This window comes from Cicer arietinum, chromosome 6 (genome assembly GCF_000331145.2).
Source record: "Cicer arietinum cultivar CDC Frontier isolate Library 1 chromosome 6, Cicar.CDCFrontier_v2.0, whole genome shotgun sequence".
Classification (NCBI taxonomy): Eukaryota; Viridiplantae; Streptophyta; class Magnoliopsida; order Fabales; family Fabaceae; genus Cicer; species Cicer arietinum.
The window spans coordinates 6,896,126-6,920,752 of record NC_021165.2 but is presented as its reverse complement, the minus strand read 5'-3'; the positions used below and the strand labels follow the sequence as shown (position 1 = coordinate 6,920,752).

Here is a 24,627-nt window from a genome sequence, read left to right as displayed (position 1 = left end):
TTTTAATTAAAATGATAGTTTTCAATTTTAATTACTTTTAAATAATGAAAAATACATAGTAATAAAAAAATTCCATTTCACCATTTATTCAACGGTGCAACGTCTTTAAAATTATTTCATTTTATCATTTTCAAATAAAATAAATAAATTTTATCGTAAATTTAAAAATTAATATATTTTGATATATTAAATCAAATTACAAATAATTAAATGATGTATTATTTATAAATGAGTTTGATCATATTTTATATTTAACACTACAATTTTTTAAGTTCTTTTTTTAAATTTATTTTGCATTGACGTTTCTTGTTACGATTTTAATCAAAATTTTAATTTTAATTTTTAAAAAAATTTATTTAATTAGTCCGATCAAAATTGAATAAATAAATATATTAAATATATTAATTTAATCTACTTTAATATATACTATAGTAATATCTACTTAAATAAATTTTAAAAAATTATTGATCAAAATATTTATAGTATTTATACATGTAAAACTTGTTATAAAAAAATATTAACAAAGGACTAAATTAATTTTTTTCTGAAATTACAAGGATGTATTTTAAGAATTTTTATCAAAGTTAAAATCGAAGCGTGTCATATTTGAGTGATTATTTATATGTCTTAATCCTTTAACTTAATTTTAAATAATAATTAAGTTAATTATTTATTTTTTTATTTAATTATTTATTTAATTTTAAATAATAATTTAATAATATATGTCTTAAAATGTTAACAATATTATTTTTATGAATATAATAATTTTTTAAATTTTTATAACAAAATATAATATTATTAAAATTTTAAAATATAAAAATTCAAATTATAATTTAAAATTAAATAAATGATCAAATTAAAAAAAATTAAAAACTTTAATTGTTATCTAAAAAAGAAATTATGAAAGCTGAAAAGATGTGTGCATAGTCAAAACGGGGGTGCAGGTAGAAGCATCCCCCAATCAAACATCAATAATTCAATTAAGTTGGCTCCTCGTGTACTCCAAATACAGGTAAAGAAATCAATTGAAAGAGAATATAATGATTTATAAAGATAACGAAGAAGCAAGTTTGAGAGTGATACGCATAAATAAGCACGTGATGTGACATGAAATAGCCAATTGAATCATAATGGACCCCAATAGAATATTATCGAAGATGAACCATTTAACTAAAATCTGATACAATCACGTGCATGGTGCTTCATAGTCATCATACCAGCATAAATGATAAATGTAGAAAAGTGAAGAATCATGAATTGGAGATTGTATTTATTAGACATTTGAGATTTACCTATTGTTCTTCTTCTAATTATTGTAATTTTGACACATACCAACATATTTGAATTTTTTTAATTATTTTTTATAAATTATTTGTTTTCTCTTAAATATAATATCTATTATTTTATTCCACTTATTTATCTTTCTTTTAGAAAAAAATTGCACAATTTTTAAACTAATTCCACATAAGTAATTAATAAAAGTCATAGATTTTATCATCCCATGACACAATTGTAACAATCATAATAAAATAATTACATGATTATACTGGTATGTGTTGGTTAATGTTAATGTATAATTATTTATATTAATAATATATAATATTAAACTCTTATTTTTTACATTTTTTTATTTGTATAATAAAAATATTTTTGAATTGACTTATTTAAATCTATTAACATAAGTATTTGTAAAACTATTTAAAATAATTTATAATATGTTAATAAATTATTTTTAACTAATTTTTATAAATTATTTCAAATAACATATGAAAATAGTTTATCTTAAATAAACATATTTTGATTTTATTATACCTTCTATTGTAAAAATAAGCTATATATTAGTGCATGGACTATAAGAGCAATTATACTATAAATTGTTTATACAAAACCAGGTCTAAAATTGTTCAAATAATTTTGATAAAATAATAACAAAGAAAGTAAATAGCAATTAATGATAATGATTGCGCTATCAATCTTTTATATTGATGAAACTTATGTGGAGTCAAATTAGGTCCACGTAGTCTCAACTCTCAAACCTCAATTGTGATTATGTTGTAATTTTGACAATAGTTTTTATTTTATTTTTATAATTAATAATAATTAATTATTAATTTTATTAGAAAAGAAATTTAAATTCATGATTTTTTCTATCATTCAAACTACTTCAAACCACCTTATATCTTCTGCAATTTTGATAATATTAAAATTGGCTATGTCACATACTTGCGGTTCATATCAAATAATCGCCTACCTTTTAAGTTTTTTTTTCTTTCTTTCTAATTCTTATAAAAATAAGTAATAATTATCAATATTTCAAATGTAAGAACTAAAATATTGCTCTATTTTTAATTTAAATTCAAGTTTTTTAAAATGATTTAAATATACAATTATGTTATTGAAACACAACATTAATTAATACTATATATATATACTTTGTACTGATAATAATTTAAAAAAAAACAATTATTTAATAATATTTTATAACACAAATTCAAATTTATGAATTAATATAATGTTTATATTCATTTACCTATAAATAAAATTTAAAGTTTAAATTCAAAATATACTATTCAACCTAAAAATACCTACATTTTTATTAATTGAGTAGCTTATTTGTATTTATTTAAAAATGTTGTGTTCAAAAAACATAATCCACATCAATCATACGAAGCTACTATCTGATGCGTACACGTTTACAACCTAAGCTAGATTAATCAACGTGGACCCATCTAATGGCGGTGCCTACCGTTGCTATATCACCTTCGTACCAACTTGGTCTTAACACGTAATTACTAAATACGTTCAAAATACACTAACCTCTTTTTATTTCCTTTTATAAAACACGTTTGCATCACCCTAAGACTAGTGTTTTCTCTATTCTACTTTTTTACCATGTCACTATCTGTTGTACCAAATTTATTATGACACGTGTAGCCCAACCTTTTCGGATTCGCCACGTTGCGTTCTTCTGTGGTCCATCATCTTAGGTTATATATATTATTAGATTATATTTCACCAAATATTCCTAACTATATAAACGAGCCAATTCCAATCACATTCTTCCTTCATTCCACAACAACAACTATAGACGAAAGTTATAATTGAGAGATTTTTATATTAGTTAAGGTTTGCATTTCATTTTTGAAAAAATATCTTATACAATATATCACACAAAAAATGGAGGTACCTATGCCGTCTATGTTGCCACACATTGAAAGAAGTTCATCGATTGAAAGGGAGCCTAGAACTCTAGGTATCGACCAAATTCAATCTGCAAGGGTGAGTCGTGAATACGTAAATTTCTTTTTATTGGTGATATTTGTTATGTTATAATAATATGGTTATATTGATGGATTTGCAGGCTTTAGCAATGTATATATTTAACACAAAGACCTTTGAAGAAGCTTCCAGAATTTTCACCGAGGTAGTCATTGCCATTTTATTCTACTATACTATACGGTATAAGTTTTTAATAGTTTTCGAAGAGGCTTACGTACGTTGCATATGATTTGAAGACTATTTTTTTAGACAATGATTTCAAGACTTGCATATTACAGTTCTTGTCGCACTGCATGCAAAAAGTTTTTTTTTTTGTATTAAATAGTAAACTAGTTACTTTAAGGTTATTCAATAACCTTTAAAAGAAATGATAGAATCATTGATTTTGAGTTTAAATTTGAATCTTAAAAAATATCTTGTCTTAAAGTTTATTTATTTTTTTACTAAACTTGCCTTCAAAGTTAAAACTCTTAGGAATGAGTTTAGCCATTTATTTAATTTTATCTAATTAGAAGGGTTAATCTTCACAATTTCATGTTGGGATTTGTCTATACCAAAAAAATTACCGTAAAGGGTTGTTGTTACATGTAGATGGAGATTTTGGGTTCTTGGTAGGAAAAATAACAGTGTATTTATAAGACAACAACATGTAATGGAAGCATGCATATAACAAAATAAATTGGGAGGTCTTTGGAGTTAAGGAACGACTTGTTAAATAAGTTGTCGGTTAGATCCTCATCATCAACCAACTATTATCTCTATTAATATTAATTATTTACCTCTGTCCTTTTTAAAAAATAAAAAGAATTTGGGACAGCTTCAATGGTACATCGATCGTATATTGATATATCAAAGAGATTTGGTGTAATCGTTTTCTTAATTAATAGATTAATTAATGATAATTTTTTAATCAAAGAGCTATAACTATTGTACTTTTAAAAATAATAATTTTCATTAAAAAAAATAGTTTTCTATATATTTTTAACATTCACTGTTATATTTAATAATGAACTAAAAAAATCAATATTATTTAACTTATATTTTTAGTGATTATTATTTAGTTATTAAGTTTTTTAAAACGATATTGAATAATTTTCATTAAATAAATAATTCATTTAACTATTAATTAAAGTATCAAATAGTTATATACGTTGAATTGACACATGTGATGTGGAAATCGTCAAATAAGTTAATGTCTATAGACCTGCAGTTATGTGCAAGTTGATATTTCTGATTTACATAATCTGATTGTGGCTACATAAAGTTAATTTTTGAAAACTTTGTTTGGGAGAAATTAACATGACACGAATATAAATTAATTGACAGGGATTGGAACCAGTGGTTAGTGGTGCTTGCAGTATGGGATCCGTTAACATGAATTCGGGTGAAGAATTGGAACTAATGGCCCAACAAGCATCACTAGAAGCATTCAGGGACATAGCATCTGCACCTTTCTAGCTTACTCAACTTAAATATATAACTCATTAAGTGTTCATATGATCTTGAATTTAATATACTTAGTTAGCTTTTGTATATATATAGATATATGATAGTATATATATGCCAACAATTCCATTTGATAATTTATTCATCTTTCTTGGATGCCTTTTTCCATTATGATTTTGTACACCACAAATAATTATAAGAATATTTGATCTTGCTTCATTATGTGTTAAAATCATGAAGTTGATTTTCGTTAGGTTTCCAAAACCGAAGAGTTGTGTATTTGGTTTTTCCTAAGGAATCAAATCATAACTTTCTTTTTAAATACTCAAATCGTTATTTAATTACATAATTGTTAAATCATCATTCTTAAATATAAAAGAAAATACGAAAGTGTATTTAAATTAAATTTATTAATTTTAGTGGTCTAAATAAATAGTATTTATTCTTTTATATTTACTATCGGAAGGTGTATAACTTTTGTGACAAAAAATTATAAAATATAATAAAAACAGCATATATAGCTGGGATTTTTTTATTAATATATTTTGAAAAATTTAATTAAAATGGTTCAGTTTGAAAAAATATACAAAATGTCTTACTTTTGGCTACTTAGTTTATTATTATTCTTTTTTCATTTTAATTTTTGAAAGTTGCTAATTTAATTAATAAAAAAAAATTAAAATATTTTAAAATAAAATTATATTAATAAAATTAAATAAAATATATTAAACTAGAAAAAATAAAATACATTAAATTTATTGTCTTGATAAGATACATCAAAACAAATAACCGTGTCTTAAATATTTTACAGCAATACGATATTATTTTATTAATAATTTTCTCTTATTTTCATCTAATAAAAAAATAAAATATTATTGTAACAATATGTTTTTTTTTAAAATCAAAATTATATAATAAAATAAAATAACAAAATTAACGTAGTTGATTAGACGTATTAAAATAAATACTATTTATATTACTTTAACAATATATTCTTATTTTTCTATTAAATTAATACCTAATATTATTTTGTTAACAATTCTTTCTTTTTTTCCTCCAAATATAATTAAAATAAATAAATAAAAATAATAATAAATTAAAATGACTAATCAACTTAAAAGACAGGGACACTTTACTTATATTATTTACGTTTTTATAGACAGAAGTGCTAACATAAATCAATTTTTCCATTTTTTGTGGTGAGAATCATTTACTATTATTATTTGTTTTTTCTCTACACCTCTCTCGTAGATAATCATTTGCCAAAAGGAGGTTATTACACAAAACTTTACAAATATTTACATTCAATTCTTTGGCATTAGAGTAGAGAGAATAAGAATGATTGAGAACCACTAGATACAGATTTACATCTATTCAAACACAATTCTTCTACTGGGGAACCAGTGCCCCTCTCTCCTTTTGGTCAAAATATGCCAATGCCTCTCAAACCAATAATCTTGTAATTCCTATCCTAAATATTAATTTTGTATCCTAAAATAAGAAACAGATGTTCAACCAAAAAAAAGAACCAAGACTATTGATTTAGTCATTTGTCGCAAAAATGATCCAAACACGGTCAATAGTAGTTTAGCACGCTTTGTTTTCTGGATAGTATCCAGTTCACCGTCTCTCCAATATTCAAGAATTTTTCCAACGCAAGATCGAAGAATTCTTCTACAGTCTCACAACGCAGTCTGCACAGAATCACAATAAGCAGAACTCATCTCATCTTCTGTCTGTAACAGCATTGCTGCAAATGATTCAGTTGTCTTATTTATTCTTCTTTCCACCAGCCAGAATCCGCTGGATTTGAAGCCCTCTGCTGAATGCTTGGTTGTATAGAAGTCTAGTTTGGAATTCCGAAACAAATGGGAACCAAGCTAATATGGCCACTGGTGCAAAGATAACCACACCCATAATGTATTCATACCCTCTTGATAAAGCTTTGACAGACCCCCACATTCCAATGCCCTTTACTAACGGCCTACATGCTTGAGCTATCTGCTCATATAACGCCAAATGATTAGAAATAAGTAATTTTACATTTACAGCAAAAACTGTCATTAGTGAAACTTCTCTAATAATAGCATGAATTGAGAAAAACAACTTAGTGCCTGTTTGGATACGGTGGAAAATGGTGAATATAAATCTCAACCTTTTCATGACAAGCAACATATGTTCCTTCAGGCAACCAAAAATATAATTTGAGATTTGTGTAGAGAAATATATTTCAGTTAATTTTCCATTTCCATGATAAATGAACCTTATTTTGGATTCAACAACATGAGACAAAACCTGGGGATAGAGTGATTGCAAAACTAAGGGGCCTAAACATACTATAGAAATATCCATCAAAGCAAAGAGTTAATGGCTGTTAGATAAATACCTGTACAATTGCCCACCCTGTAGGAAAAAAGGCTAGAAGACTCGCAAAGATGTCTCCAAATGTAAAACTAAGTAGAGTAAACATCAAGACTAGAATGACAACAGCTCCAATAAACAGAAACAATTTGAGGAGCCGAAACATAAGCTGAAAATCAGCACTAAAAGTCTTTCTACCCATGGAGACAATCTGCAGTTTCAGAAGCAAGTACGCCACCAATAACTAATCGATTTTAATTTAAAATAAACTTCATTTCATAATGAACAGTTTGATCATTGAAAACGGACCTTCAAGATGATCATGACAGCTACTATGACTAGCCAGGACAGCCCATAAACCTGGAGAAAACGAATGTCAGAAGCCTTTTATCCATGTATTGCTTTTTAGTTCACCAGGATAGATGTTATATAATAAAAAGGACTAAATATTGTCTCATTGCAATTATTTTTCATCCCGTAGGTGCTAAAATGTAGTAATGATTGTGTAGCTATGTAAACCAAATGTACTGAGTTCGAATTCTTAACGGGGAAATGTATGGATTAGTGCCTCCCCTTCTCTTTAAATAAATAATAATATTTCCACCTCCTTATGATTGCTCATGGACACCATATCCACATAATCTACATCCATATAAAAATCATTTATCATGACTAGTTTTTATAACCATTCCATATAAGTGAGTTTGTAAAAAAACCGGTTATATCCATAACCCGTTTTACAACAAATATTTTTTTCAAAAATTTTCTCCAAAAAAAGTAATAAAATTGTTTGGAAAAAAATTCATTTTTTTTTCGGAAAATTTCTCAAAAAATAAAAATCGAAATTCTTTTCCATAAAAAACCATTTGGGAAAAAACTCCAATTTTTTTTTTACAAATTTTGACCTAAAAATACAAATAATTTTTTTTTTTGAAAAAAGTAAAAAAAATAAGTACAAATTTTTTTTCTCATGATATATATATATATATAGACATCCAAATTAACAACTAGTTGAGAAAATTAATAACCATGTCCAAAGTACATGGACTGGTCAAAAACTGTAGTCTAAATATCTAGTTTTTTAAAACCGGTTATGGATATGAATAATGTGTGGTTGAAAAACTTGTTATTTTGTGCAACCCTGGCCTTCCCCCCTTTTTCTGAAAAAAATTATCCTTTATTCAAGAGACTTCTTCTTGGTCTTAAATGCTACAAATAGTATGGATACAAGTGATAAACCAGCTAACCCTGAGGTGCAGATTCAAGTGTTTGACATGAAATTGTGAAGTGAAATAAAATTTGGCAAGCATAATTAATTACCATGATGCTCTGGTGACCTCTGGCTACATGTAGATGATACACAATCCCATACTGATACACAAAGAAACGAAGGACAAGAACTATCTCGCAAATCAGCCCCCACATTCCAGTGTATTGCAGATGCTCCTGTTCCTCATCCCACCATGATTCCCAGCTCTTGTTTGAAGGAACACCAATACCCCCTCGGCTATTTATCCATTTTGTCCAATCATCCCAATCCTCGTATATCTTCTGCCACTCGAACCCTGATGGATTAAAAAGGAAAGGACTAAACAACCAAGAACACACCATAAACCACATTGAGCTCGAGAGAAGTATATATGTTGTTGAATTAGGAGTTGCTGATCCATAGATCCTATAACATATAAGCAGTAAAGCTAACTCTATCCCCTTTACAAAGTGACTCCTGGAGTACATCCTGTAATTTTCTGCAAACTTCTCATGACGAACTACAAAACCACGCCCAGTTGCTCTGTACTTTGCCCCTCCATGCAAAAGAGTGCGCCCAAAATAGTGCATCTTTGTCCCTAGTGAGAAAGTGAAAAAAACGGGTGCAAGCTGCAGCTGCATTATTATGAGATCACCTAAAGCAGTTCTGAACCCTCTCTCTAGTCCAATTTCCATGGCCATGGGCAGAGTCATCAGAAGACCAATTTGAACAAGGGATTGCGAAGCCATTGCTGCCTTCAAAGGATCGTCTCCCTTCCTTCTAGCTAACTTGACTATAGCAGCCTCAACTCCACTCAGTGACAAATAAAGTTTTCCATATAAGAAAGCATAAACCGTGAAGACCACTGACTGTGAACAGCCGAAGAAAGTTTTAGTGCTAGGTGCAAGAACAGCTAGTTAAGAACAAAAAGATAAAATCTAAAAGAAATGTAACCAAGACAAAAAGAAATGTTTTCTTTTTCAACTGAGACCCTCAATATTTGGAAGTTACTTTAGATCCTGATTGGTCTGAGTGGAGTTAGATGCACTCACTTGAGGGAGATAAAGCTCTCCCAAGACCCATTTTTTATTTTCATTCACAAGACTTGAATCTCAAGATTTAATCAACAAGCCTTGGTAAATTCACATATTAGAAGATCATAGTGTTTAATGGATCAAAAATAATCTCCATACTCATTACTCTTATTTTTACTTTAAACACACCATCAGCCATCAGGTATAAATTTTAGCAACAAAGTTTCCTAAAAACAATTATTGCTTTTATACAAAAAAATATGATCAGTATATTTTTTGCTTAATCATTACCATTGAGCTGATATAAAATCCAACGGTTGTAAAATAAAATGATAGCATGCGGAAAAAGTCAAATCGATGCCCCAACCGGTAGATATCCCTGCTTAGTATCTGCTCTCCATTACCACAGGCCACTTTAGCTTCAAAAAGAGAGATTTGATTGAGCCCAACATCCCTACCCTTTCCAACTTGGATATATTCATGATGAGTAATATTCCCACGTCTTAGTGTTGAGTTGAATCCTGAATAAGAAAAGGCATGTGAAGCCGAGAAATAACTATCCAATATCACTACCAATAAAAATGTATCAAGAATATTACCAGCAAATATATCCTCGCTCAGATTGATGCCACAGGAAGCCTTGCTGATTCCTCCGCGGGTCAAATGGAAAATTCTATCAAAAACATCCGGATGACCATAGTGAAATCGAACCCTACAATTGAAAAAATATATCATAGTTCATAAGCCAGAAAATACGTGTGAATTTTGATTATATGCATTTGAATTTTTTTCCTGCAACAATTGCTAAGGATAGCAAGAAGAAAAGTCTAATAATTAACTAATTATTGTCACCAAAAAATTAAATAGCAGGGGAGATGACACTCGAGGAAGAAAATCAAATAAGAGGCAGAAAGTAGAAATAGTCATCAGTAAGAGAAATTAGAACAGCTAAGGTTTGAATATGTTGGCCGTTGAAACTAGTTATACATTGAAAATGCTGCCTTAATTTGGGAAGAGGTCTTATATTAGCCAAGTGTTTCTCAGGTGGTTCCTAATTCATCATACAAGATAAACAAACACTGCATAGTCAAATGTGTAATAAAAAACACAGAAAACAAACAAAAGCTTACTTTAGGGGTCTTGCAAGAACTCTTTGACCAATTGTGACAAAGCTAGTTTCTTGATTTGACATAAACCAAGCCAAAGAAGAGACACTGTAACAAGGGTCAAATTTAAGTAATATAGGATCTAAACATGACAGTGTTATCCCTATGTAGAAAAAAAAAATCATAACCTGCCAGTAAAGATATGCTCACGAACACCTAATATGCTAGGCGGGCGCACTCCATGATCCTCATTAAATTCTTCCAGAAGGTTACGCATTTTTAAAGCTTCTTCCAAGTAATTGTCCTATTAGAAATTTTCAAATACAACATTTTTCACTTGGCACTGACATCCATTCTCAACATGTTACGGCTTGAATTTTTGTATTTTACCTGGTTCATGTCAATAGTTTGAAGAGCTTCCCCTCTAGTAAAAATAATGGCATGATTTTGGTTTTCAGGCTTCCCTTCTCCTAACTTTGCTGGACCCGGAAGTTTTATTCGAAATATTTCCTTCAGAGAAGATACAAATCAATTATTTCTAGGGAAGCCATTAGGAGTTAACTACTTTTCTGACATTAATATGCACTTACTTGGTCAAGATTGTCCACGGCTTTGACCAATACAGAATAATAAACTTTCTGTACTTTTCCACCTTCTCTTTCTTCAATTTCATCAATGTATGCAACACGAAGTGAGGGATTGCTATATACAGAGAAACCAAAAATTAGACTCTTCAATCAAGTTAACTTGGGAAACTAAAAGTCAAATCTATATTTAATTAAAATACTCATTCATTTAACAACAGACAAACATACTTAACCATCAAATTCAAGATATCTGTTGCACGGCGGTCTCCGCTACGTTTCTGATTCCCATAGTTCTGACAGGTAGCAACATATGTGAATTTCATGTCAGCCATTGCCTCTAAATTCGCATATAGGGATCTCTGACTTTTTTTGTCTTCCTCAGATGGAAGTGTAATAGCTTTATATCCCTTGAGGATCTCTGCACAAAAGACCAAAACTGAAAAATGGAAAGAAAAAAAAAGTGCAATCATCTTGGCAGATACTACCCTTGTGAGCTATCATAATGAATATGACAGGTCTTTTTACTGGATTGTAGATACGTAAGGAATGTTTGTTAAAGGTGAGTATAAATAAGAAAAGACTAAGGTCCCAGGGTTTGCAAAAAGCTATAAATCAGATGCTTTCCATGGTACCTTTTTCGCTAGCCATATCAAGAAATGCCTGGAGCTTTAACGCCCTCCGGTAGTACATCATTCCCCTAACTATATTAATTTATAAATAAAAGAGGAAAAAATGTCAGTTGACCAAATCGAGCCAGAGAGGAGGGGAAAGGGAGTCATCATATACCTGTCCTGCAAAGAGTTTGTCCTCTTAATGAGGCCCAGTGACGTAGCTGTAATATATTCTCATCTTTTTCCCATATCTCACTATCTTTCTTACAATCAAGTCGCTCCATGAAGTTATTCCATTCATCTGGAAAAGTTACTAAATTTCAGTCAGTCTATTCTATATTATCATTATACAGTCAGTAAAGCTATGTTGTGTGAGTTATTACAAACCAGGGAAGATCTTTTGCAAGTAATATATGATTGACACACCATCTTCGTTTTCAACCTCAATGTCATTCTTAGAATACACAGTCTCTTCGCTGTAGTATGGAGTTAAGACACTGAAAAGAAGAAGCAAAAGGTTATATATGACAAGATCATGACAGCTTCTGGTTGCATCACATTTCAAAACTCATGCATAAGAAATTCCAAGACAATTTTTTAAATAAATGAAAAAGTATTCTGTGTCTAATATATAATAGATAAAAATAAAATTATAATCAATTTAAGACATGACAACAATTATAACAGAAAATCAAATTGATTTCATGATGGGCAAATTGACCATTGAATCAATATATTTGCTACGAAGAACGACAGGGAGATATTGGGAGGTATCAAAAAAGACCTATACATGTTTTTATTGATTTAGAAAAGGCAAATGATACGATGTTCAAAGAGGTTTTGTGAAACAATCTAAAGAAAAAAACAAATAACACTGATGGATATAGCTTCTATTAGCTTTATTTTTAATTTGCACCATTTAGTTTACACAATAAAAGCATGGTTGTCCTGCAGTTTATATTATCTAGAAGAGATAACATGGGAATATATGTTCATGGCTGTGAATCAAGGAACACTACTAAACCTGAATGAGAGCATTTTACGGATGCGGGGAGCACGTGGCATATCCATGAACAATGAATTGGTAAAGAATGCAATCCTTCTGCGTACTTCACTATTGGTTGGAACCTCAATGGCTGATTCCTTCACTGTCAAGAGTAGATAAAGACGTCTTAACTGAAACAACCAAAATGATTCATTGGTTATAGACACTTTTGGATAGTTGAATAATTATATAAACTAAAAAATAATAAGAATTAAAATTAAAAATAAAATTACAATATTAAGTTATTACCTGTTCCTCCCATTGTGCTGTAACCACAGGAGGGAATGCTATAGCAGGCATTGCCTCAGTACCAGCAAAAACTTCCTCTCCAGTATCCTTACTAATTTGATTAAGTTCTGCCAATTCACTGATGAACATGGCAAGAAAAAGAAAAGGTAAGCAATATTATTTACACAGAAAGATCCATCCGCATTATCATATTAATATATTCCAAGTTCAGTGATGTTATACTAAACTAACCTGATTTCATTTACCATCATATCAGTAACCACTTCTAACATATCTTGAAGCAAAACCACCACTGTACCTCGCTTGGATGGATCTGCATCTTTCTGAGACAATAAAGGAATGAACAAGTTTCAAATAGAATGGTTAAAGGCAAGAACCAGTCAAGAATACCAACTACAAATATAGTTAGTTATCTACTACTGAAGACTCACTAAGAGTTCCACAAGCTCCACAAACTTCTTACAAAGGGAGGGTAAAAAGCCCATCCGGAAATTTGTAGTGAGTGTATTCTTTGACATGTTGCTCTCGACTCCTTTAACAATGATGGAAATTATCCTGATCCATCATAATGAATTCATAAGTTCTGACAACGATTCATTTTTAATTAAATTAAGCTTCAACTATAACTGCTACTTAAGAAAAACAGCATACAGCTAATAAGAAATATTGAACAATTTTTGCAATACAGTGTAAAATTTTGAATTAACGTGAGTCAAACTAATATTGATCAGGCAAGTTAACTATTTTTCCCTTTTCATTTATATACTTCATGTTGTCAATAATCCAAAAAGAGCTTTAAAGTATACATAAAATAAAAAAGGAGAAATAAAAACATCACAGTGTAATTTCTATTCATGAAAACTGATAGACTGCAGGAGCTGTCTTTTTACAAAAACAGATCTAAGCAGGACAGTGTTGTTGGAAGTTGGAACAAGACCTAAGTTGCACCACATAAAAAATGGTTGCTAGTATTTCTAATCTAGATGCTTTTAGCATGAAGTGTAAACTAAAATTGGAATACACCAAAACAATATACCTTTTTTCAGTTTCTCCTATTATTAAATCATGTAGAATTTGTTTAAAAGATTCATAGCATTCAATCACAGCACATTTCATATATTCATCTGCACATATGCGCTTCCAAAGATCGGAGTCCCTCCCTCGAAATTGAGTTGCCATATCCAGTGCTACAGGAATCTGTAAAGGTCAACACTGTCATCATATGGTCCACTGATAAACATAAGAATATTAAAATTGAACCTCACTGACCTTGCTTGCAAGTAAAAATGGTGGCCACTGAATTATTTTGAGATCAGGACCCAATGAGTAAGGAACCAGCAAAAGATCCATCTCCCTGGAGTTATGCAAACATAGTTTAGTCCTAAAAAAAGGTTTTGGACAGAGAATCAAAACATAGAGGAGGAAGACTAGAAGCTATGATTGAGAAGAGAAAAAAACTGAAGAGTTTGTCTGAGGCCTTTCCTATCACTTATGAGATCTTCCTCACGAAAACAGCAAATAATTTCATTCCATAATTGGCCAAATTTGGCGGCTTCACTCCTTCTGCTTGCAGAATTCTACACGAGCATGGAAACTAAAATGAAGATGAATAAATATTTATCTCAATGTACTTAGCAGTGAAAATGTGGCAGCAAGAACCTCAGAAAATTGCTTTGAGAAGGAGAATCTTCCTTTTTTCTTGTTAGAAGGAACCAGGCATGTGTTGAATACACCAGGCAATGACTGAAACCGTGATCTTAGCATGCTCAGAGTGCGTATCTGTGCAAGCAATACATAGGTAACAGTTAAAAGATTGTGAACTGAAATATTTTACTTTTTTTAATCCATAAATACAATCCAATATGAAGTTACGTTGTCAAATGAAAAGCAAAGTCCAAGGTTCTTTAAAAATTGAAGATTTCAGTATTTCTTGAAAATATAAGCAAATGATGATCTGGTATTTTGTATAAAAAAGGTCCTATAAATTTCTTAAGTTGACTACATGTGTTTGAGTTTCCGTGTGTATGTGTTTTACAAAAGCTTTTAAAAGAAAAACACAAGATAATCAGCCTCCAATAAATCTAAAATAAGATAAACTGATGATGACCTCTCCTAGACGATCAAAGGCTCCAACAATGCCACCGTACAAAGTCGAGAATATTGCATACCAAATTTGAGTGTCCATGAAATAAACCTGTATTGAAAATGCAAATAATATGATACACTGAGATATCTGAACAAGTAAACAGATTAATATATGTAAACATAACCAGGATATATAACATACCAGAAGTACAGGAGCCCAGAGTGCAATAACTGCACAATAGTTGTTTTGAGCTGCATAGAGTGGAAAATATTAGATCAATATAAATAACCACAAGGTGCAAATTCTTGATAAAAAGAAGAAGAAATTACCATTGGGGAAAAACTCATGCCAAGCATAACTAACATGTTGAATGCTCATTATGTCCTTTGTTGGCCTAACTAGCGGTTTTATCTGAAGATAATGCAACACTTAAAAAGAGGCCCAACAACTTCACAAGGCTAGCTTGTTAAGTATCAGTGACTGCATTTATAATATTTTACCTGGACATAAAAGCTGAATAAAAATTTTGAAGCCAAAAGCAACACCCAGAAAATAGTATACCTGAAATTCATGAAAGAGTACAGATGATGGAACGCTTTTCATACAATAAACTAGCATAAATTACTTTTGGGAACAGTCTGTGTAGTTTGAAACTTACTTCAGAAGAGCAAATTGACTTTCATGCATTCCTCTTCCAACATAGATTCTTGGCTACATGGGGAAAAATGATCAGTAAGTAAATGCGCAAATGATAAAGAACCCAAATCATTGAGAGAAAAAACAAAGTAAACATTTTTCAGCAAACAGAGGTTTTTTAAAAGACAAACAGTCAATAACTCATTATTCAAGCATTCAAATAAATATAGATAAAAATGGCTAGAAGCAAAATTTAGTGCAACAACTTAGACTCTTTGGAAGACCATAAATGCTGTCGTCATGAATGCTGGGAAGTTCCTGCTTAAGCATTTTCGCCAGTAGATACCATAACAGAAAGATTTATCACGGATAACATTACTGAAATTTATGGAAACTGATCAACTATATTCGTTGCCACAAAAAGTTCCTTAAATAGGTACCCAACAAAGAATAAGAAAGCCTTTGATCGGGCACGGACAGTTAATTACCAGAGTAGAGGTGGAATAATGATTTATATAAATTCATTGAATAATCTTTTCTTGATTGACTTTTTCACTGAATCAATCATTGAACTGAAAATTCCTACCACGTAAATCATATCCATAAAATTTCATATAAATCCAAAACTGTTTTGCAATCAATGTCAATGTAACTATAAACTATTTTATTATATTTCAAATTGTGTTGATGTTTAAAATTTTATACAGATGATCTACCAAATGGGTAGGAATAATTCAATTATAGGACCAATGAAACTTGCCTTTTTTAGAAAGTTGTACATGGTAGAGTCAGATATTTTATGGAATGAGAAAAAGAAAAAGCTTTGAACAGACTAAACAGAGTGCTTTGGTATCAATTCCAACTAAATATGAATTATGTGTGTAATATATCTCTGTCAGACTTCACGGATCATTCTTGCTACCTAAGTCCTAATTAGGAAGTATTAGCTATATGTTCTTAACATGACAGATATCATGTTTTTCAATTTAAACAAAACTAAGTACAAAACTGTTCCCCGCAGATTTCTAGGCTCAGGTCCAATTTGCATTACTTTCAAAATAACCAGCAATAATGTTTTTTTTAAGAAAGCAATTATGTTGAAAACCACTTATTACCAACAAAATAGTTTCAATTTAAAACCACAGAGAAATTGCTAAAAGTGTAACAGAACAGAAAACGTGACTACCTGAGACCACCATAAGAAGAATCTAACTATATGCCAGTCTGAATTTTCAATCCAGCGCCTTAGCATTGGGAAAAGAAAGAGAGCAGCTGCTAATAAATTTGGTAGCATATACAATGCAACTGCCAGCAGGTAAAATGGTGGAATGCCTTTTATTTGATGGAAAAAAGAAAGCAAATCCTTGAGACCCTCAGATCCACCCTTGAAGGAATGTACATAGAAGAGTGGAAGAATGATAACCCATATACAGCACACAATGACTTTAAGAACATTTCTTAGCACATCGGTGAATTTCCATCGATGATAGCCTGGAAAGTTCAGGACCAGGTCCAAGATACCTAAGGATAAAGAGGAACAGAAATTAAAGCAAAAATATAGGATCTAAACAGGAGAGTAATATACACACACACAAAAACTTGAATATAGTTCAACAACACATCAAAAAGAAGAAGAAGAAAAAAGAAAAATATTATAGAAAATAATAGCTTATCCTTTCTTTTCAGATAGAAACGCCATAAATTGTAACAAGATTCAAATTTGTAAAATGAATTAGCGAGGGTAAAAAAATAATAGAAATGAGCACTAACATTGAAGAAAACAATCTCTATACTCAATCTTATCTTGGAGGTAAATTTCAGAGATAGAATCTGCAATGAATAGATTGATCTTCCTAGAAACTTTAGTTACAAAACCTTTAGGAATTAATTATTGATTGATCACCAAATAATATAGGTCACGTAAGTCCTTAAGGGAAAAAAGCTGATTGATCTTCTATAAATTGTCCTTACAAAATTATTTTCTGATTAAAAATACTTGTGAAAATTAAAAGGAAGGATATGTTAGGAACAAATCATAAGCACCTGACACATGCTTAAAAACACAAAATTGAATAGGAGGAGTGCTGATAACATTGCATCATTTAAATAAACACTCGAGTTCCATTGAACTTGTCAAAACTACCATTGCTTCTCGTATGACTTGTAGGTTTGTATTGCTCATATGATGACTTATGAAATTCCAACAAATTAAATGTCAAGCTTCTAACACAAATAGGATAATCAGACTATCAATATAAATCTTTGGTTATGAGTGGCCCTAATAAGTCTAACAAGAGCACGTTAGTGAATGTTTCATACTTTGAAGTAAGCGCAGAATGGATGCTGTGATGAATATACTGGACAGATTATATAAAACATCCTTCTGAAAGATATCCACCAGTGAAGTCCCATCCCATGCAACTATAAACATCACCTGTAACAAGAATTCTCAAGACTTGTCGTAACCACAATAGGAGGGAATATTGACTTAGCATGTTTGTTTACGCAAATACCTGCAAACCCAGTATAAAAAAGGTCCAGAGACGATCAAAACTTCGGAAGATGTGCCAGGAAGTTCGTGTTTCAACAAAATATGATTTGCCAAGTTTCCTGGATTTTTTTGGTGCACTCTTTCTTCCCTGATATGAATTTTATGTAAGTATTAAAAATAAAGTATTTTAAAATCAATCCAGTAACTTCTTAAAATATAACCTGTGGCAAATCACTTGCGGATTTAAAAAAATCGCCATCATCACGCATCGGCCATCCAAGAGAAAAGCAATCAAGTGACCTGCAACAGCAGCAAAAGAAAAAGAAAAAAAACAGTCAAGCACTGAATGATGAAACAAACCAAGTCAAATTCAGTAATAAAGTCCATAAGGAAAACAAACCAGAAATACTCATTTAGATCATCATAGTTGCACCATGCTGAGTGTTTAGCCTTTCCATTTTTGCTGTTCTTAGCTTCCTGTATTAATCAACATGGTTATTACAATTTTTCATGTCATCACAGGGAACATAGGCACCTGAGAAATTACAACAATGTCCATGAGAGATAAAATCGCACCTTTACGATTACTCGGTATAGAGGTGTGATAACCTTTCGTAGGAATGCCTCATCATCCCCACCATAAGAAGGCTTGATATTTTCACCAGTGACAATGCTGACATTTCCAGCCAATAAACCGTGCAGTTCATATGCCATCTGATGCCATACTTGGCCATTATTAGCAAACGCACAAGTAACTAATAAACTTAAAAAGACTAAAGAGACAATTATATTACATTTGCATAGACATTACGGCACAATTATACTCGTACTCACGTTGTGAAATATGTAACATAGACACTCTGGCAAGAAGCGAACATTTGATGCTTCACCCCAAATGAGAAGATACAATCCCATATAAAGCAACTTCCTTTGTTGTATGTCTGCTTGACCTTGAGGCAGTCTATGTAAAAGAACACATTAAGCACTTCTTACCATAAAAGATAAAAGTGCAAATGTTAATTGATACTGATATTGTTATATCTCACCGCAAACTATGCTTTCGTCCCAAGAATTTGCACCATGTTTTGTAATTCTTAAAGAGATCTCTCGTTAGAGAATCAACAGCACGATCATCGAGCTGGAATGATAAAATCAAAAAGAAAACAGAGCTGGAATGATAATTCAACTACTGGCTAAAAACATAGCAGGGTACCCTTATACTATATGATGATAAAATATTGACTAGAGTTCTTTTGATTCAACTACTGGCTCAGCTTTGTTTTTGCCTGAAATGGAGAAAGTGAGAAACATATACGTGCCTTGTTAAAAGGCTCGGGTTTAGGGTGTAGCCTTATATGAGAGTTAGCAAGTAGCAGAATCAAATGCTCTCTTTGATTCCTCACGTTGTCCTTCTGTGCTCAAATAAACCAAATACATTAACAATTGAAGGAAGCAGCACAAAAATTTGGTCAACAATAAATCTTTTTCTTCCCATATTCTGTGTAAAAAATACATGCCTGGAAACCAAACATTGCTCTAAGCCAATCAAGCATGTCTAAATCTCCAGCTCTCTGCCTCTGTTGTTCAAATGAGCTAGGCCAGTTCAAGCCACGAGTGTTCCAGAGTGCAGAAACAGCAGCCCTAATCTAATAGCAAAAGAAAAGAAAACAATTAAAATTCAGTACTATGCATAATGGGCAGAGAAGCAACGATTGAACATCAGTCACTCAAGAACACCTCTTCAAACTGCATAATGGGCAGAGAAACCCCAGCAGAATCTAGAGGAAGAATATTATAAGGTGTATAAATCTCCGTTTTTTCCTGGACATCTCTAGCAGCCGCGATAATCTGCAAAACACAAACAATGCCTCCAGATTTATATTTGAAAGGTTAAAAAATTTATAATTAAAAAAAAAAAGTAAATGGAGACTAACCTCGGGAGCTACTTCTTCGACCTTCTCAGTCTTATTAACGGCACAAAGCACTTCAAAAAGCACCCCAGCAGTCTGGTAAGCTTTGCTGAGCTGGCTTCTGCAAAAGGATTTCAATGTTAGTACTGTTGTTAGTATTGCAAAAGAGAAATTAAAGAGGCATAGTATTGTTGAAAGTATTACCTGTCTGCCTGATCCGCTTGGTCAAGAGCTCTGACATATTGTTGATAGTATTGCTGATAATAAGCCTGGATTTCCCTCGCGTCTGTTTTCTTAAGCCGAGAGGCAAGACTAGTTGCATTGTCCTGGTATGGTGTTGGACAAATTTGGCACATTTAACTCACTTTCCAAATTTGAGGAAAAAATATACAATTATTTAAAATACAAAAGTTAATGTTTCCAAGCAATTTCTATCTCAGCTTATAGTTTACTTGACTATAATAATACTAGAATCAGTTAATGGGAAATGATTAAAGCAAATGATTCTTCTTCTGTAAACCATGAACATGAACTGCTTATAGAAAATGATTTGTTGACCGTGAACATTCGATGAACGCAAAAGAGTTCCAGCAACGCATTGGGAATCGAATTCCATTTCTAAGAGGAGAAAGATATCGAAACGAAAACGAAACCAGGACAGAAAGGAAAGAAAAATGTTCTTTCAAAAAACAAATGTTTCTCTCAATGTACCTTCTTATGAAATTACAAAGAAATTTGCATAGATACCAAGTTTTGAGTTGGAAGCTGGAACATATAATTGTAAAAAATTTGGATTCCAATTTAAAATATAATATTTAATTTAATAATATTTGGATTTTTTTAATTGAATTAATCTTTATAGATTCTTTTAATGTTTCTTAGTATGTGGAGTTTTTTTCTTAAATATAATTTTTCTTTTTTTATTTTTAGTTTATTTTTGGATTTAGTCCTTATTTTATTAATTGATTTTCGTTTTTTATTTTTTAATAGTGATGAACGTTAATCCTTTTTATGGTAACAATTAAAAGTTTGCTACAACAAAAATTATCGCAACATTTAATTATAGACATTATTTTCAATAATTCTTAATATTTATATATTCTATAAAAAAAATTCATCCAATTTAATAATAAATTTACACTTAAAATAAAATCTCTACATACTTTGAAATATATAAAATATTTTAAAATAAATTATTATTTTTTAGTTCTTTATATCTTCATCAAATATTTATTAACAATGTACCCTTAACTTTACATATAATTTAGAATTAGAATTCAACAAATAAGTCTACAATTATTTATAAAAGCTACGATGAAAATAATTCATGTTCACCGAAACAGATATTAAATAAATATAAAAAAAATATTGTTTAAGCCATTTAAAAAAATATATGTCACATGATGTTATTCTACTAATTTATTTATTTTGCATAAATGTGGTGTTAGAGTAAAAAAATATGTTAGACCTTGACTCAATTACTAGTGTATATTTATAAATAATAAATAAATAAAAATGAAGACCACATGATGGGTCTTGTACACCAAGTTCGAGAGGGAGAGAAAGAGAGAAAATAAATTCGAGTAAAAGATAATTTATGAGAAAAATAGTGTAGAGGAATATCATCTCATTGTTTTCATTTCACTCATTTTCCTCTTTCTCCGTCATCTCTCCTCGTTTTTCTTTTTAGCTTCTATCTCCCCACCTTTAATATAAGACATAAATTCTCTAGGCATGCATCTCTCTCCAACACCAAAAAATAGAGTGAAATGGAAGAGAAGATGGAAAAAAAATGAGGAGGTGTTAAAGACTTAAAAGAGAGAATAATTAAGAAATGATTAAATATAAATGAAATGGTATAGAAGATGTAGAGAAATTTTATGAAAAAATATCTAAACTACTCATTTTTCATGTCACAAGTTGTCTTTAGATCTTATAAAACTATTATGGTGAAATAGCTGTGAAAGTGCGATAATTGTGAAAATCATTAAATCTAAAGAGATAAAAAGAATTTCTCGATAGAGTAGATATATAGTGGTAATGAAGCTCTTGCGCCCGCACAAGAAAACAAAAATCTATTTTGATAATAGTATTAACTTTTTCTAAGTTCCTGGAAAACTACCTAGTTCTAGTCCTAGTAACCTACTCAATCACATGTTTTTTAATACACTCACAAAAATTAAAATTATATTTTTCCTCTTTTCACATTTCTATTTTTTTAATACACTCATGTTTCTATAATAACACAATCATCAACTACTTTTTTCCGTCTTTTCCTCTTACTATACTATTACTTCATCTTTAATATTTAAATTTTTAACTTCACCATCAACTATATTTTGTCTACGTACTAAAGTTCATTCTCTCCAAAGTCACAACTCACAAGCAATATTTAAAGGTTAAATTTCTTTTTTTTACATTAATCAATTTAATTTTTTTTTCTTCTATTTCTCTTCAACAATGGTAAATTTGTAGAAATATTTTTTCTATGTGTTGTTATATTACCATAGATATTCAATCTGACGATCAATTCTAAAATTTATATGGATCACTCATCTTTCTAAATTATTGATGAAAACTAAAAAATATATTATATGATTTTGAAGTGATTAAATGATTGTTAGTTATATTTATAAAGAGTGACATATTTGATAATGTTCACAATAAAAATATCATTGAATATTTTCAAAATATAAAATCTCGTAGAAGACAATTGTAATTTATAAAATATTTTATATATTTTGAGTTTGTTTAATTAATTATGTATTTTATAAAAGTTAATATAATAATATTTTTTTATCAAAATATATATACTATTTCATTGCCCTGCCAGCAGAAATTTATGGATCCACCACTAATCTTCAATTTATCAAGCTAAAAATGAGTGTATAGGATAAACGCAGCGACTGCCCAAACAAGCCCTAAAATCTTAAACTTTGTTTTGTACGGGAGAAAGATGACACTTTTGTGGTTGTTGTACTTTTCTCATCTCCCTCACCGGTAAGTAAACAAGTTTTCTAGAAAATTATCATGTGTCCTCCATGCTATCTCGCTCGGGCTTCAATTAATTTCTATTAGTATTAGTATTCCAAACAAATCTTACTTTAAATTAGCCTTTACTACATGAATTTACGAGTGTGCCTTAATAATTAAAATAAATTTTGAGTTATTCAGTTTCAAAAAAGTCTTTATAAATTTTTTGTTCACTGAGTCAAAAAGAAAAAATTTGTTCACTGTCAAAAAAATAAAAAATTGTTACAAATTATAAATAAATTATACACTTAAAGATTAATTAAATTTATCAATCACAAATTACTCTTTTTAGAACTTTTAAATAGTTATAATAAAAAGATGATCAAGTCAATTAGATAAAAGTCAATTATTTTTATTGACATATACAAGTGCATATCAATTAAATCTTAAAGTGATTATATTTCATACTTTTTTTTACTCAGTATTATTATTTCATACCTAGCTATTACAAGATTCGATTAATTTGATTTTGCTGTAAGTGCTTATTGAATAGTACGTTAATGCAAAGTTATAATTATAGTAAGATTTTGCGTGAACAAAACTGAACTAGTTGGTGGATCACAGGATCAGTTATTAATAATTAAGTCAATCCTTCCCTCTCTTCTCTAAACTTAAAATCAGTTTGAAATGAAATTAAAAAGAGAAGAAAAGTAAAAAAAGAAGAAACGATAGTTACCCTCTCCAATCGCTGCAGCAACAATGTCTTAAACTGCCTCACACCACGCCCGCTAGAACTCTGATCCAACCTGTGCGCTTTCTCAAAGGCGTAAAACCTACCTGCATTTCATTTTTATTTTTACAATCAACAAACAAATTAAGAAGTTACATTAAATATATAATGAATTTTTTGATGCATTAATGCATACATAGATAGGAAACTCTAGGACGCTCGGTTTCGATCTCGTTAGCAACTCTAAGAATAGGTGAGATGGATGCGAGTGAGGAAGGCACGACTTCGTTGTCGAATACTTCCGTCGAGAACGTCGTCACCGCGCTTCTCGACGGCGCTCTCCTCATCTGCGACGAATGCGGCTGCGCACCCGCCGTGTCTTGATGATGATTTGACATTTTTCAAATTCACCTTATGATCTGCATTTATTCATCAATTAATCAAACAACGAAGCCAACGGTTTATCGATAAACTAAGAACAGAGCGAACGGTTGAGTTGAGAGTGTAGTTAATAATTCAAAATTTATAAAGGCTAATTAATTTTAATTAATTAATTTAAGGATGAATGAATGTACTACCTGATTTTTGTGGCGCGAAAAATTAAAAAATCAAAATGAGGAAATCGAATATTTGAGATGATGATGCAGGAGCGTAGTCTCTCGTGCGTGGTTCGCACTGTGCGCAATATTCATTGTTCGTGAATCAGAAGGAATTATTGATATTGAAAATTGTTGAGATCGCGCGATCAATATGAAGGGAAATAGAAAATTCATGAGCAAAAAAGGAAATGACGAAGGTTGAAGAATCAAGAAGATTGATCGAAGAAAGAGAGAA

At 30.4% G+C, this 24,627-nt stretch overlaps 2 protein-coding genes across 2 annotated transcripts; one reads left to right on the top strand and one right to left on the bottom strand.

Moving 5' to 3' along the window:
• The first annotated feature begins 3,036 nt into the window (after positions 1-3,036).
• LOC101491893 (uncharacterized) lies at positions 3,037-4,944 on the top strand. The gene is made up of 3 exons (XM_073369928.1): positions 3,037-3,279; positions 3,362-3,424; positions 4,606-4,944. Exons 1-3 carry the CDS (start codon positions 3,178-3,180, stop codon positions 4,735-4,737), a joined length of 297 nt encoding a protein of 98 aa, XP_073226029.1. The 5' UTR covers positions 3,037-3,177; the 3' UTR covers positions 4,738-4,944.
• Positions 4,945-5,894: 950 nt separating this feature from the next.
• Positions 5,895-24,198, bottom strand: LOC101491583 (callose synthase 5-like). Its single transcript, XM_073370263.1, has 42 exons — positions 23,990-24,198; positions 23,800-23,900; positions 20,295-20,416; positions 20,115-20,211; positions 19,918-20,028; positions 19,698-19,826; positions 19,500-19,592; positions 19,227-19,318; positions 19,015-19,141; positions 18,757-18,894; positions 18,581-18,657; positions 18,402-18,480; positions 18,203-18,328; positions 18,009-18,123; positions 16,876-17,210; positions 15,712-15,764; positions 15,554-15,614; positions 15,383-15,464; positions 15,255-15,304; positions 15,075-15,161; positions 14,627-14,746; positions 14,452-14,544; positions 14,237-14,323; positions 14,004-14,164; positions 13,399-13,522; positions 13,199-13,290; positions 12,968-13,085; positions 12,698-12,849; positions 12,061-12,170; positions 11,849-11,974; positions 11,695-11,763; positions 11,291-11,480; positions 11,066-11,177; positions 10,866-10,985; positions 10,664-10,779; positions 10,500-10,583; positions 9,969-10,081; positions 9,661-9,890; positions 8,407-9,204; positions 7,396-7,446; positions 7,112-7,297; positions 5,895-6,726 (listed from the first exon to the last, which is right to left on the bottom strand). Exons 1-42 carry the CDS (start codon positions 24,189-24,191, stop codon positions 6,496-6,498), a joined length of 5,760 nt encoding a protein of 1,919 aa, XP_073226364.1. The 5' UTR covers positions 24,192-24,198; the 3' UTR covers positions 5,895-6,495.
• Positions 24,199-24,627: the final 429 nt, after the last annotated feature.